General features: G+C 38.0%; 1 protein-coding gene across 1 annotated transcript in view; it reads right to left on the reverse strand.

Annotated features, from left to right (window-relative positions):
* Positions 1–2,563: 2,563 nt before the first annotated feature.
* Positions 2,564–15,049, reverse strand: part of LOC107747198 (sal-like protein 3) — a 14,934-nt gene continuing 2,448 nt past the window's right edge. Inside the window, exons 2-4 of the mRNA XM_016561634.1 lie at positions 9,840–12,962; positions 9,287–9,621; positions 2,564–2,995 (exon numbers count right to left, since the gene is read on the reverse strand). Of these exons, the coding sequence (XP_016417120.1) occupies positions 2,564–2,995; positions 9,287–9,621; positions 9,840–12,962 (3,890 nt within the window). The remainder of the gene's footprint in view (positions 2,996–9,286; positions 9,622–9,839; positions 12,963–15,049) is intronic.

The following is a 15,049-nucleotide window of genomic DNA, read 5'->3' on the forward strand; positions in this document are numbered from 1 at the left end:
ATTACATGAAGTTATTGGTAATATTAATTAACTATGTTTACTTACATGTACTTTAAGATTTGATTTAGATTTAGGATTAGTTACTTGTAATAATGCATAAGGGCCCAAACACAATGAAGAACCAATTGAAACAACAATAAAAGAACCGAAACCTCAGAAGACATTGAGCAAATAAATATAACAAACAATAGGGTAAAAAATGACAAACTATTTCCATGTCTTCCACCTTTTTTATGTACGGAAATCACGCTTCCTCCGGTTCTCTCTCAGAGACGCACACACACGCACTCGCGCACACACGCGGACAGAAACTTGTAGTCAACGCCGCCCCGCAAATTTATCAATAAAATAGTTTCGCAGCTGAAAAGCTACATGACATTTCTCAGTAGGGAGTTTGAAGCAGTTTAACTTAAAGATTCGCTATTAGTAGACGCTGCTACTGAACACTGCTGAGACGCACAGACGCAGGTATTCACACGCGCTTAATATCTCTCTCTCTCTCTCGCTCTCTCTCTCGCTCTCTCTCTCTAATAACCGCATTAGACTGCATTAATAACTGCATTAGCCTGCATATCAATGGCTCAAGCCTCTAAAATGACGTTTTGGAATTTGCAATGAAGGTTTGGGATGAGGTGCGTAAAAATAGTTCAACACATTTCAGGACGGAAACATGTCAAATGTCTTGAAACAAATCATCTGAACAATGTCTTGATGTGTGGTTGTGACTCCTGGCCGTTAAAATTATTAGAGAAATAACTCCCGAAGTGGTAGGCCTACGCCGCTCCTATTAATGGAATGGTCTTTTTGAGTTCTCAAACAAATTAAGAGCTCGATTTTTATTGACTGAACGCAAGCGCTTATTGCGATAGAAAACAGTGTAACGTTTCCACTGATGAAGAAATATTTTTGTTTGCATGGGTGGTAATATTAGGCCTATTATAATAATAGGAACTGGGGGGGTAAATCCGGCCCTGCACACACACACACACACACACACACACACACACAGAGAGAGAGAGAGAGAGAGAGAGAGAGAGAGAATATATCACATTTTTGAGAGAGAGAGAGAGAGAGAGAGAGAGAGACAATATCACACTTTTAAATACATATTAGTTTTCATTTGCATTAAGGTACATAACAAATTTTTCTCTCTAACACAGAAATGCACAAACACAGAAATACTGTATGGATATCTGGTATCTAATGCAATGAAATACAGAAAATTGTGAGTCTCTAAAGGTGTCCAATACTTTTTTGGGGGCCACTGCATATTTATGTGATAGTGCTCTAATTTAGGGTACAGAAATATTTTAATTAATATGTTAAAATTGTTTGATTTGTTTCCTGTTTTAAATTGTGAGACAAAATTATTTGATGGAAAAGCAATGGTCATAAGTAGATACAGAGACAGCATTAAACAGACAGAATCTGTTCTTATTTTATTTGAGCTTGATTGGACATAATGTCTTGAAATTTGGGGGCAGAAAGCTCATATTTCTGTGCTACATCCAGAACTCACAGTTATAAACCTCACAAGCGATCAGGATAATAATAATAATAATAATAATAATAATAATATAGATAGCTCAGTCCCACATTAATGCAATCTCACAAACAAGGCCATTCCTCTAAATTGTCAATTTACAAACATGAAAAATAAATGTGTGTGTGTGTGTTGTGTTACAAAATATTCATCCCAGTTCTGTTTGTACTCAGTAGATTTGCTGTTAAAACAAAGTGTTTTTATAGGGCTGTTTTATTTCTTTACAAAGGATAAAAAAAGAGGCTTGTGATTGTAACAGCTTTAAATATCAGAGCTGTCCCATTGTGTAGCATATTACACATTAGCAATACTCCTCAATATGATTGCATTGGTATAGTGATTTTTTTTCTGTGTTTATTTCAATGTGTATTTACAATTAAAATTAAGAAAAATGAAATGAAATTAAATGAAATAAATTAATAGAAACTCAGAGCAATTAAATATATATTAATACCTGCTTTTAATTTATATAATAAATATTAAGACACAGAACATTAATATAGGACCATGGCTGGAAAATTAATGTAAACATTTAAATAGTTACACCTTTTTTATCTGGTCAAGCATCTAGATAATGAATGGAAAAGCAAAGATTTCCAATTTCATGCTTCTCCACCTTCATGTACCACGAGCAACCATTATCTATCCACATAGAAATAGATCATCTTTTTTTTTTTTTGCCCATGTCAGCTGACACATATATAGGTCAGATGGTAATACTACTGAAGAAAGAAACATACTGATAGAAACCAGTAAGGACCATGCAAACCTTATAAGACAAAAGTTTTTTTTTCAAATGATACACAAGGTTTTGTTTGTTTGTTTGTTTGTTTTTGTGTGAATGAATGTATAATAGGACTAAAGAACACTAAATACTGGAGTTCCAAATCTAAACAGCATATCAGACTTCATTTGTACAATACAATACATACCTCAAACTGGATTAAGTATTACTTTCCAAATTTGTATTAATTTATTAATCTTTTTTTTTTTTCTGTATCCTTTTCTAAATGTACGTCATCAGTTAATCCCAACTTCATTGTCCTCTTCCCTGAATCTGGAGAAGGGATGTCCATTTCCCACTTCCAGGTTAGTCTTCTCAAGTCCAGTCAGTGGAGGGCCGCTCCCAGTGTGAGACCTCTCCATCCCTCCTGACATTCCTCCTACAGCAGGAATGCCACCACCACTTAGACTAATGGGAAGGGATGGAATGCCTCCATTCTGAATGACAGAGATCTCATTGTTTTTCATTGCTAGTCCATTGGTAATGGCTACAGCATACTGATTCCAAAAGCCTGGGTCTACATTGATTGCTCGTGCTGCAAGATCCTTCTGAAACATTTCATTGAATTTTATGGCATCTCCCCCTAGGAGAGCCATCGGATTGTCCACTGACAGTCGTCTTCCCCGCCGGGCTGGGGCATTGTTCCACATGTGGGTTCCCATGTGGACCTGAAATGAGAATGCTAGTTCAGTTTATATGCATCACAAACAAACAAACAAATATATAAATAATCTTTATTTATATGCATTTCTGATGTGGTTTTAAGTATACTTTTGTAAAATTAGTATGATTTATAAATGTATATCAAAGACATATAACTTTGAAAACGTGCTTTAGTAAATTTAATCTAATTTGAAGTTATTAACTAGTAAAATTAGTAACAATATAGCTGCAAGGAGAATTACAGTGCCAAGCACCTTAGTGGCAGATCTGTTAAAGAAATCCAGTTATGAGTTTATGAATAGTGGGTTTAAAGCCATAACTAAAACTGCTTATAACTTACATTTTTTACATGTTTTAATACATTTTTTTATAACTTTTGATCAATAGGTAGCATCACAAAATTAGTATGGTATTGTCAGAGAATGGTTACAATGGCATGTGCAAAGTTTTGTCAAGTCAAGTCACCTTTATTTCTGTAGCGCTTTATACAATACAGATTGTGTCAAAGCAGCTACACAGAGATAAACAGGAAATAGCGGAATCAATTATGGAAACTCAGCTATGAAGAGTTTCAGTTTCTCAGTTTCTCCTGTAAAGCAGCTCTAAAAGAAAATATATCTGCAAGCAGCAATTATCGGGGTGCAAGCGCTTTAAAGCCTTTAAGCACATGCGTATAAAGGAGTTATATTTCTTTTAGCAAGCATGTAACCACTTAGATCAGGGGTGTCAAAGGTGTTCCTGGAGGGCCACAGCCCTGCAGAGTTTAGATCCAACCCTAATTAAACACACCTGATCCGTCCAGTCCTTCAGGCATATTTGAAAACTACATGGTATGTGTGTTGGAGCAGAGTTGGAACTAAACTCTGCAGAGCTGCAGCCCTCCAGGAACTGAGTTTGACACCCCTGACTTAGATCATAGACTTAGATCAAAGACCATTTACAGCCAATACTGGCAATTTACTAAGGGAATACATGTTTTTAAAGGTTTTTAACAGTTACAGCACCACCTATGTTCCGATATCCATACAAGTTTTGTTGTATGTGCTCACCTATTTTCGTGAAGTCTTGAGTTTTCGTTTTGAAAATATACGTTTTTGCATGCAATTGACAACGCCCCTTTTGTAAATGACTCCGATAGCTACCAAAAGGGTAAAGTTAAACTTTTTTTTGATAATTATTGACCTAGAGAGTCCAGAGAATTGTACTGCAGTGGTTTTATTGAGGTTGAGTTAAAACCTAGGAGTAGTTGGCAAAAGTAGTTTTTTAAAATAATGTGAAATATTTAAAAAACAATTTCATTAACAGCAATGGTCCTAGAGGCAAAGTTGTCAGAATGAGGAGATCGATCATATGATATGAAGATTTAGTGTATGTGTGAACATTTTCTGCAATTTGAGGTCATTTACCATATACATATAGTGTTTTTGAAGCCTTTTTAACTGTTATAGTGCCACCTATAGTCCGATCTCCATAAAATGTTGCATGCTTTTTGAGAATCATCTTTTGCATGTGCTCACCTAGTTTCATGAAGTTTTGTGTTTTCATTTAGGATTTATAGGCTTTTGGGTATATTTGGACACACCCCTTTTCTAAACAACCCCATTATAGCTACCCAAAGGGTAAAGTTCACCTCTTTTTTTTTTTTTTTGATAATTATTGATCTAGAGAGTCCAGAGAATCATTTTCTGCAATTTGAGGTCATTTACCATATACATATAGTGTTTTTGAAGCCTTTTTAACTGTTATAGTGCCACCTATAGTCCGATCTCCATAAAATGTTGCATGCTTTTTGAGAATCATCTTTTGCATGTGCTCACCTAGTTTCATGAAGTTTTGTGTTTTCATTTAGGATTTATAGGCTTTTGGGTATATTTGGACACACCCCTTTTCTAAACAACCCCATTATAGCTACCCAAAGGAAGAGGTAAACCTCTTTTTTTTTTTTTTTGATAATTATTGATCTAGAGAGTCCAGAGAATTGTGATGCAGTGCTTATATTGAGGTTGAGCAAAAAACCTAGGACTAGTTCCCAAAAGCTTTTTTTTTTGTATTTACATAATCAAGAATATTTAATGAACAATTTGATTAATGGCAGTGGTTTTTGAGGCAAAGTTGCTCAGTATGAGGAGATCTATCAAATGATATGAATATTGTGTGGATGTGTGAAACACCACGTTATTACAGAGGCGTAAAACTCGCTAGCGACCACCTAGTGGCCAATTTCTTTCAAAATTCTTACAGTCCTCTAGAGTCATGAGTCCAAGATGCTCACTGAGTTTCGTTCCGACTGGCCTCTGTTAACCTTGTCTAGGTTAACAATAGTAGGTGCTCAAAATTCATTGGTTGATGGCGGCTGTGTGTGGCATTTTAGACAAAGACACAGCATACTAATTTGTAAGTTGATCTGACATACAGATGCGTAGTTATAGCCATTTTTATGTTTTTTCCCTGTTATAGCGCAACCAAGTGGCCAAACTCCACGGTTCTTTTACTGTGACCTCAGATTGAGCTCTTACATATGTGTTTTGAGTTTGGTGAAAATATTTCTTTCCATTCAAGAGTTATAGGCATTTTAGAAAAAGTAGCCTCTTACAAACGTTTTGGCATCCCATTGCGATGGTGAGTCGAAAGTTCAACTTTTTTTGATAATTATTGATATTCACTCTTCAGAGAATCTTTCTGCACTGTTTGGCTCTGATTGGGCAAAAAACCTAGGACTAGTTCTCAAAAGTAGGTTTTTCAAAAAATCCAAAATACCTGAAAATTTTACCAGGCATCCAAGGCATGCGTTTTGTCCAACCTGAGCCAAGGATTCCAACGATATAAGACACTTTAGACACAATTTATGTGTTCTGTCCAAATTTAAATAAATAAATAAATAAATAAAGTTATAAGACACTTGAGCCTGCAACTAACAGTTTAGGAGTTATGAGTGATTTTGAATTTTTAATCGCTGTAGCGCCACCGTTAGGACGATTGGGGCGAGCTTTGATGACATTGTAGATGGTGTGAGTACTACCATCCCTCCAAGTTTCAAGTCTCTACGATTTACGGTTTGGTCTGCCTGATCACTTTTAGATGGGGAATGCTGATCCTTGGCCATTCTGACAATTACAATAGGGTTTCAGCGCTATGCGTTTGAACCCCTAAATAGTGTCATTATTTAGCTCAAGTCAGTTCAGTATTTGTCAAGTCAAGTCAAGTCACCTTTATTTATATAGTGCTTTTAACAATACAGATTGTGTCAAAGCAACTGAGCTTTTGCTGAGCATCTGTCCCTAGGCCTAGAGCTTGTCTCATCGTGGTCTTTGCTGACAGTGAAGGGCTGTGTTGTGGTCATTCCTGGGTGCAGGAACACCATCTGTCAATATGCTAAAGCATTGCTAAAAACATTTGATAACATTTTTCAGATGAAGATCCAATAAGCGCTGTGGGAGGAATTTTGAAAAATATCTTTCCAGAATGTGCACAGGCAATATGAATAAGAAGAAGAATTGCAAAAAATAAATAAAAAATAAGAAAGTCAATACAAATACAATATGGCTCCAGTGGTTTAATATGGTTCAGTGCCTACGTACCTTCTGTGCTTGTCCTCTAATTAGTTAACATATTCTGCAATTGTACAAATTCAGTAATTACAATATAGACGTGTTACCGTAATTCATTTGTAAATTGATCAGGAATCATATCATCCATTCTATTACATTTGATTTCTGTCATGACAACTCTTGGAGAGTTTAATATATTAATATGCATGGAAATGTTAATGTCTTGGCAGAACAGATCTGCTACGCTGCTGCGGCAGAGCAAGTACCGAGACTTGCTACTACCAATACATCCACAGACATGCTCCTGTGAGCATGTAGGAAATACTGCTGCTGCACATAACATGTATGAAATAACCCCTGTGTATAGCAAACATGAAATTACCCTGTAGCAGATCTAGGTGGAGGGTTTCTGAAGCACACTGCAACTGCTACAGCAAGCACTAGCCAAGTTGAGCAGCAAGCTCATTAGCTGCTGAGAGAAACCAATCAGCTGCGCAATGTGAATTATGATGTAATTATATCAGACTGAGTTAAAACCTATCGTCTGCACCATCTAGAGTTTCATGACAGAAATTTGTATTGGTGTTGTTTATCTAGTGTGATTTTCTATTAGTTGCAATCAACCAGTGGTGGATGAAATACACAAATCAAGTACTTGAGTAAAAGTACAGATACCCTAATAAAATATTATTCCAGTAAAAGTATTAAGTACTGTTTTTCAATTTAATGTTTAATGTACTTAAGTATTAAAAGTTAAAAAAAGTACTGATCGATGAATGTTTATTTTGTAATTTTTTACTCTTTCTATTTTCTATTTAATAATTTTATATTATATATTGTATATAATCCTACTGCTCAAAATACCTGGTGGAGGGGGCTTGTCATACACTATTAAAACATTAAATATTTTCAAATATCAATTTAGGTTATTGATACTTAGTTGTGCAAACTAGCAAAAAAAAAAAAAATGTGTGACAAAAAACAAAACAAAATGTGTATTGACAAACAATATATTGTAAAAAGAGGAAAGAACGGTACGCAAACATACTCGTTTGAAACTGCTTCGGCAGCAGGGCAGATGCATGGGCATTAATTTGCATTAGTTTATTATTATGTTTAATTTTTTACCAAAAAGCCTACCCCATTGAGACGGTGATACACAAAAGTGTACATGTCCGCATTCAAGCATTTCAAATAGCTTGCCCTTTTACAGTAGATTTAGTGTAATAACTAAATCTAATAACAAATAACTGACAGTCATTACCTAAATATGATTTTCATTTACAATAATAAATCCTAAAATTCGGCATTAGTAACGTCTCTAGGTTACGTATGTAACCATGGTTCCCCGAAGGGAACGAGACGCTGCGTCGAACGCGTTGGGAACGCCCTCGGCGAGACACCGTACTGAAGCCTGTGTGAAATCAGTCCAATAGCGAAGCGAGACATCACGAGCGGGGTGACGTAAGCAGCCAGGAAGCATAAAGGCACATCCGGCCAGCGCGGCTGTTAGCTTCTGCGGAAGCGAGCGCCTGCAGGGATGCAGGGAGTATGGCAGGGAGACGCAGCGTCTCGTTCCCTTCGGGGAACCATGGTTACATACGTAACCTAGAGACGTTCCCCTTCAGGAACTCGAGATCCACTTGCGATCCCCACGATAACAGCCGCCGCTGTGCCTCAGCAACAGCGGGGCCGGACCCAGCAGGATCGCGAGCCTGGCTGCTTTCATCGAAGACGGCCAGGCGGGAGCGAAGCACACGGAGCGGGAGAAGCTCACAATCATGGCAGGCAGCCCCCTCGAGAGCTGCCCGTGCATGCTCCGCTCCCAAACAGATGACGCACAAATCGTGTGTATCCTCACCCGAGATATAACGTGGGCAAGGAGGAACACACGACTTGAAACGCCGTCCGCTCGCCACATTCTTTTTTTATTTTGGTATTGTTTTTCTCGCTTAACTTTGTTTTACTGACTGAGTGCTTTGCATACATTCACACACACACCACAGACGCGCTCGCTGAAGAGCAAAAGCTAACAGGCGCGCTGGCCGGATGTGCCTTTATGCTTCCTGGCTGCTTACGTCACCCCGCTCGTGACGTCTCGCTTCGCTATTGGACTGATTTCACACAGGCTTCAGTACGGTGTCTCGCCGAGGGCGTTCCCAAAGCGTTCGACGCAGCTCGAGTTCCTGAAGGGGAACGTACTTTTCATGCCATCAGTCACATGCGCTCTCAAGCTCCGTGGATGTCATGTTCTCTGCTCATTTTGAGTCAAACTTGTGAATTCACTGAATTGTTAACTGGAGACTTGCTTTGAACAGATCATTTGAATCAGTTGAGTTGTTGACTTATTGTTGACCTGAGTTGTTGACTCAAGAACAGCTGCAATCTGATCAGGTCAATTTGCGAATGAATCTTTCAGTGTGACTTACAAACCGATTTAATAGGTTAATTGAAAATAATCAGCTTGTTCATGCATCAGACACTGCTATCTCGTCTCAGAGTTCTCCAGTTCAAAATAATGAGGAATGACATGTTTTTAAGAAATGTAGTGGAGTAAAAAGTAAAATACTATGCTTTGGTATGTAGTGAAGTAAAGTAAAAGTTTCACAAAATAAAATACTCTGATAAAGTGGAAAAATAAACTTTAAAATACTTACTGTCCACCACTGCAAACAGATATATTTCTATATGTAATACCATAAATATAAACTAATATACACACATAGGCTATATGTATTTTAACCATACCTTCAGATTTCCCTTTGTGGTGAAGGCTCTGCCACAGATGGAACAGCCAAATGGTTTTTCTCCTGTGTGAGTGCGCTCATGGATCTGAAGAGCACTAGCTGATGAAAAATTCTTCCCACAAGAGGTGCAGTTATGTTGTTTGGGGATCCGCCGAGGTGGAGGTGGTGCCAGCATCGGTGTAAGGTTGGGGCTTATTGTTGACTGAGGGGTTGTGGTAGGTACCTGGTGGCCAACTGGCAAGTGGGGCCCCTCACACACGGCCGGTGTTTTACTGTGTCCATTCTCAAATTTTACTGTGCTTGGTTCTGAGCTCATAATACTGGGAGTGTTTAAACCTAAAAAAAAAAAAATAGTAATAATAATAATCAAATAAATTACAGGAAAATATTTCTGTCTTAAAGTGTTTACTTGTATTCGTTTTTAATGTATATACTGGCATTAACAATATGTCAAATAGAAGAAGAATAGTTAAATAACTGTGTGTGTGTGTGTGTATGCATGTATATATACTGTATATACACACACATCTGTCTACAAATGTATACATGACTACCTCTGTCTTTTCCCAGGAACAGCAGACTGAAGGGATTCTCGTCTTTGAAAAATGACCTAGTGTGCTGTGCGGCAGTGAGATCTAATGCGCCTGTGTTTTCTGATCCAGGAGAAGGGGTATCTGACTGTTCAGACTTCACTGTTGCATTCACTGAAGGAAGATGCAGAGCTTCATCCTCGCTGTTATTTGACTGAGTAGGGGACTTGGAGCGATGACTCTCAGACTGACTATAAGTAGGAGACAGAGCCTGCATAGAGCCAAATGATTCAGACTGTGTTGGACTCCCAACACTGTGATTCTCCAAGTCTCCTACAGTGGAAGATGACTCATTCTTAAACATGTCTTCATTTTCCCCATCTATTTCACTCACATTTTCTGGAGGCTTCAGGTTGAAGGAATTTGTTGTTTTAACTGTTGAGTCAGTAAGCTTAATTTCATTCTCCAAACCAACAATGCTAGATATAAGAGAGGTTGGGGGTGAAGTGCTTGGAGACATCTGTGTGTATAAATGTTTTTTGGGTGGGTCCACATTCCCTTCTTTATGACCTGTTTCATCTTCTATTGCTTGGTCCATTTCATCAATTAGGTCTTCATCATAGTTGCTCATGGTATCTAAGTTATTTTCATCAAATGACAGATCTGTATCCATGTCCTGAAAACTCTCAGGTTGGGGTGTGTTTGGAATCTGTCCACCCATATGCATGCGGATGTGTTGCTGCAGAACTACTGCATTAGTAAACTTTTTTTGGCATATGGGACAAGAGTGCTGTACCCGGAGAGGAGGCTTTGACCTGTGAACCCCAAAGTGTGTTTTCAAATTACCCTTGGTTGTGAAAGCACGACCACATATTTTACATTTAAAGGGTCTTTCTCCTGTATGGATGCGATAATGCATCTTCAGTGCACTCTGACAACTAAGCACACGATGACAGATGACACATTGGTTGGGGTCTGTCATCTTTTTATCAATATTTTCCACCAACTGCTGTAGTTTAGAGGTCTCTGATGTTTGCATAGAGTCCAGGAGGCCACCAAAAGGAAACTTGGGCTTAAACTGACTGGAAACCGTTTGAAGGGATGAATGAGAGACAGCAGAGGGAGTATTTGCTGAGTCTGTGATCTGTGTTCTGGTGCTAGTTGTGGTTGTAACTGTGGTTGTAGAAATCATTTGGGATATGGAAGTAGTCAATATGCTGGTTTCTCCTGGCCTGGTGGTGGAGATGATTGGTAGATGAAGGGCTTCAGGTTTAAGAATTGGTGGTGTGTCACTTGCCATACTAGGCTGTGGTGAACTGGAAATTTGAGCAATACTGGCCTCAGCAATGAGGTGATTAGGAGACATAGATGTGCACTCACTTGATGGTGGTGATGGTCTTTGAGGTGACCTACTTAAAGGGGTAAAACTAGTTGAATCACCATAGCTTCCTATAATACTGGGTATAGTTGGAGGGAGTTGCAGTGCTATTGATGTCGGGATTGTAGACAAATCAGGTTTGCTGTCCAGCCATGTGGTAACAGGTTTTTCTGGGGGCAATGACATGCCATAAGGTATACCTGAGCTAGTTGGAATATTGTCCAGATACTCAGGCACTGGATAGGGGTTCATTTGAATGTGAGAATACTTTTCTTTGTGTCTTTGAAAATGAACCTTCAAGTTACCCTTTGTGGAGAAGCGATTACCACAAATGTTACATTTGAAAGGCCTTTCACCAGTATGGGAACGAAGATGAATTTGCAGGGCACTGTCACTTCCAAATACTTTGGCACAAAATCTGCACTTGTGTTTGAAGAAGGGATCTTCTGAACTGGGTTTGGTGTCAAACACAGAGACATTTGGGGGCTTTCCTTTGCGGTGCTTCATTAGGGCGGAAAGAGGATCAATAGCATTTGTTGTGGCTGCAATACTGGCTAGAGGATTAGGGAAGATAACACTGCTGGATGAGCTGTGAGGTATAAGAGGAAGGCTGGAGGGGGATGTTAGCAATCTTCCATGAGTCAGTGTTAGAGGACTAGTTGTGTTTTTTGGAAGTGAAATACCACAACGTATTTCACCCCCAGTTCCTGTGCTACTAATGGTGCAGCTACTGCTGCCAATCGACGCTGAGCATGGTGGCATTTGAGAAGGAACCACATTACTGGTTGTTGGATATAAGGAATTAATTGTGATATTGTTTTTCATCCCAGAACTGGCCAGTTGGCCACCAGTCTGAGGAACACTGGCGCGGGCTACCTCCAGAGCTGAAGATAATGAGGCTGAGACATGTTCATTTAAATTGGGGGGGCCCTGGATAGGCAGCTGATGCACAGGAGGTGTAATGAAGCCACGTAGATGAAGCTGCCCAGGCATTGTGGGTATGTTGGAAGATGAGGTTACTTCTAAGGCACCATTCATGCTGTGGTCTACTTGATGGTTGACAGCTGTCTGTGTGGAGGCTTGTTTGTTTATTAGCGTCACCTGGCTCCGAATCTGCTCTATCAATTGAAGCTGGTGGAGCTGTTGTTGCTGCAACGCCATGAGCTGGTCAAGGATCATAGGGATGGCCACAGTTGATGCTTCACCAGCTAGTGCTTCCCGGGCACTCTGAGAGAACTGAGCCACAGCCACACGGGTTCCATGCAGTGTTCCCAGTGTGACATTAGTGCTGGGTATAGTGAATCCTGCCCCAGAAGAGTGCTTATGATCTTCAAGTTGAGGCAGGCTTATGTCTGGCTCTGACAGTGTAACTTGATCTTCAGAATTTATGGGTTTCTCAGGAGACAGTTCCACTTCCATGGGCTCATATTCTTTCTCCAGGACAGCACCCGGGTCCAGTATCATCTCTGCTCCTTCAACACCTTCAGGGGGCATGTGGCTTTCCTCTACTGCATCCTCACTTTCTGCCGGCTCACTGCTGCAGCTGGGCATGGGTGATGGCTCAGGTAGGTAGTCCTGTGCTTGGTCTGAAGTCACTTCATTGTCACTGATAATTAACACAAGTGGATTCTTGGTACAGGTCTTCAGATGTTCACAGAAATCAGTCCACTTAAAGAACTCAGCACAACACTTTTCACACACATGGGTCTCTTCACTCCCACTGCGGCTCTCATTTCCACTGTCTGAATCATCTAGTCCTTCACCTATAACTGAGAAGAAGTGCAAAATGAAGGGAAAAATTATTATTATTATTATTTGCACAATCAAATCAGTTTTACCCTTTCTCATGTTTGTGTTCATCTTAACCACCAATTTTGATAATTCCACTCTTCTCTGTATAGCCAGCTAATAATTGTCTTTGTGCAATCTATCTAATTTAGGACTATCAGTTGTGGACATTGTCATTTATAAGGGATTCAATGCAAGTCGTTGATTTCCAGTGTTTTCATATAAGCCAAGGCCACTTTATCTGTACAAATCAGGTCTCACTTGGATTTACCACTAACATGAATCTTCAGATTTCATTAGTACTGTCAGATATGTATTCTATGCTTTTGCAGAATCTATGCTTTGCAAACATGTTTATATAATATATTTCTCTTGACAAACTACAGCTGTTAAAGTTACTGCATGTTCTGTACAGTTGACATGTATCATACAAGCCCTAATTCATACCTAATCATATCTGAACTGTTTAAATCATACATTTGTTCTGAGATTTTAATCTGTACAAATAAATTCAATGCCAGATATTTTGTGCATTTATATGCATCACATGCTTCCTGGCAATTATCTCGTAATGTGCTTGACTGGGAGTTTGGGTTGGGTATGAATTTTTGTTAATTATGTTACAAAAAAAACAAAAAAACAGTGTTAAACATCGTCATGTGATTAGACCTTGGGGAATTAAAAAAATGATTTTTTTCTTTTATTTCCTTTTTTTTATATCGCTCAGCAGTCAGTAATGTTTAGAAGATTAATTACTCTGTATATTCTACTGTAAAATGAATACATATTTTGTAAAAAAAAAATAAAATAAGAAGAAGATTTATTTCCTCTTTTTTATTTCCTATTTTTAAAGAGAGAACAAAAGATAACTATAGATAACTATGACACATTCCTATACTGTCTATTTCAAAGACAAACTAAACCTCTCTTTTTCCCTATAATTATTTAATCATAATTATTTTTCCTTTATTTTTATGTTTTTATATGTGTAATACAGACTGATATAGATTATATGATGAAATTATTCATTTTTTCATTCATTCATTACATTCATTTTTTTCCTGAATGTAATTCAGTATTTTAACGAAAAGTAAATGTTATTATGCCAGATGAGTACATACATCTGTTATATTCTACCAGATGTTATATTGTTATATCATAATCTGTTATATTATACCAGATTATGCATTTAACTTTCAGTATTAAAAAGATGTATAGAACAAAGTAAATACATTTCTCAGTCTTCACCGTTCCAAAATAAATGTTCTTATAAAATATAACACATATCATAAAACAAATAAAATTCCCAGACTCACAAATGTTTAAAATGCAACTCATTGACTACCTTTTTATGAATAAATAAATAAATAAATAAAACTGTTTGTGATATTTTTTGCGTCTAAGCCAAAGCGGCTGAAAGTATTCTACATACACTAGTACACACATATACACTACTGTATACAATACACCAGTGCCAACCTACAGCATTTGCTAACTACTTCAAAGACTTTCTAATATTAAGCTTTTTAAGTGAAAACATCATGCCATGTCAGTGCCCAGTGATGAAAAGACCAATGCCAGGAGAAAACATGAATGAAAATATCTTTCATAGCAACTAAGGTTTTGGCAATGTTTGCAGATATGTAGCCAAAACATTAACAATTACATAATTATTTAGACAATTTCCTACATTGAAAAGATCTAAATAACAAAATATCCCTGTACAAAGGTTTTTTGATAACAAATGTAATGTATTAGTCAAAATATTATTCATTATCACTGAACAAACCATTACATTACAAAGGGGGGAAAACATATATATATATATATATATATATATATATATTGGAAAAGTAGTGGTAAAAAAGTACTTTTTGAAAAGGTACATTTTAGTTTGTCTAATATTAAAGAAAAGCTACAACACGAGCTGTAAAGTAGCACAAGAAGATCAAAAGACCATGAAAATGAAGAACGTCCCTGTGGCGGAAACAGAAGCTTAGAAACCTTCCTGTGCAGCTCATCTGTATGACCATCATCAGCTCCATTCATGACTGATTACACCCACCCG

Source organism: Sinocyclocheilus rhinocerous, unplaced genomic scaffold (assembly GCF_001515625.1).
Source record: "Sinocyclocheilus rhinocerous isolate Xijiao unplaced genomic scaffold, SAMN03320098_v1.1 scaffold2544, whole genome shotgun sequence".
Taxonomy (NCBI): Eukaryota; Metazoa; Chordata; class Actinopteri; order Cypriniformes; family Cyprinidae; genus Sinocyclocheilus; species Sinocyclocheilus rhinocerous.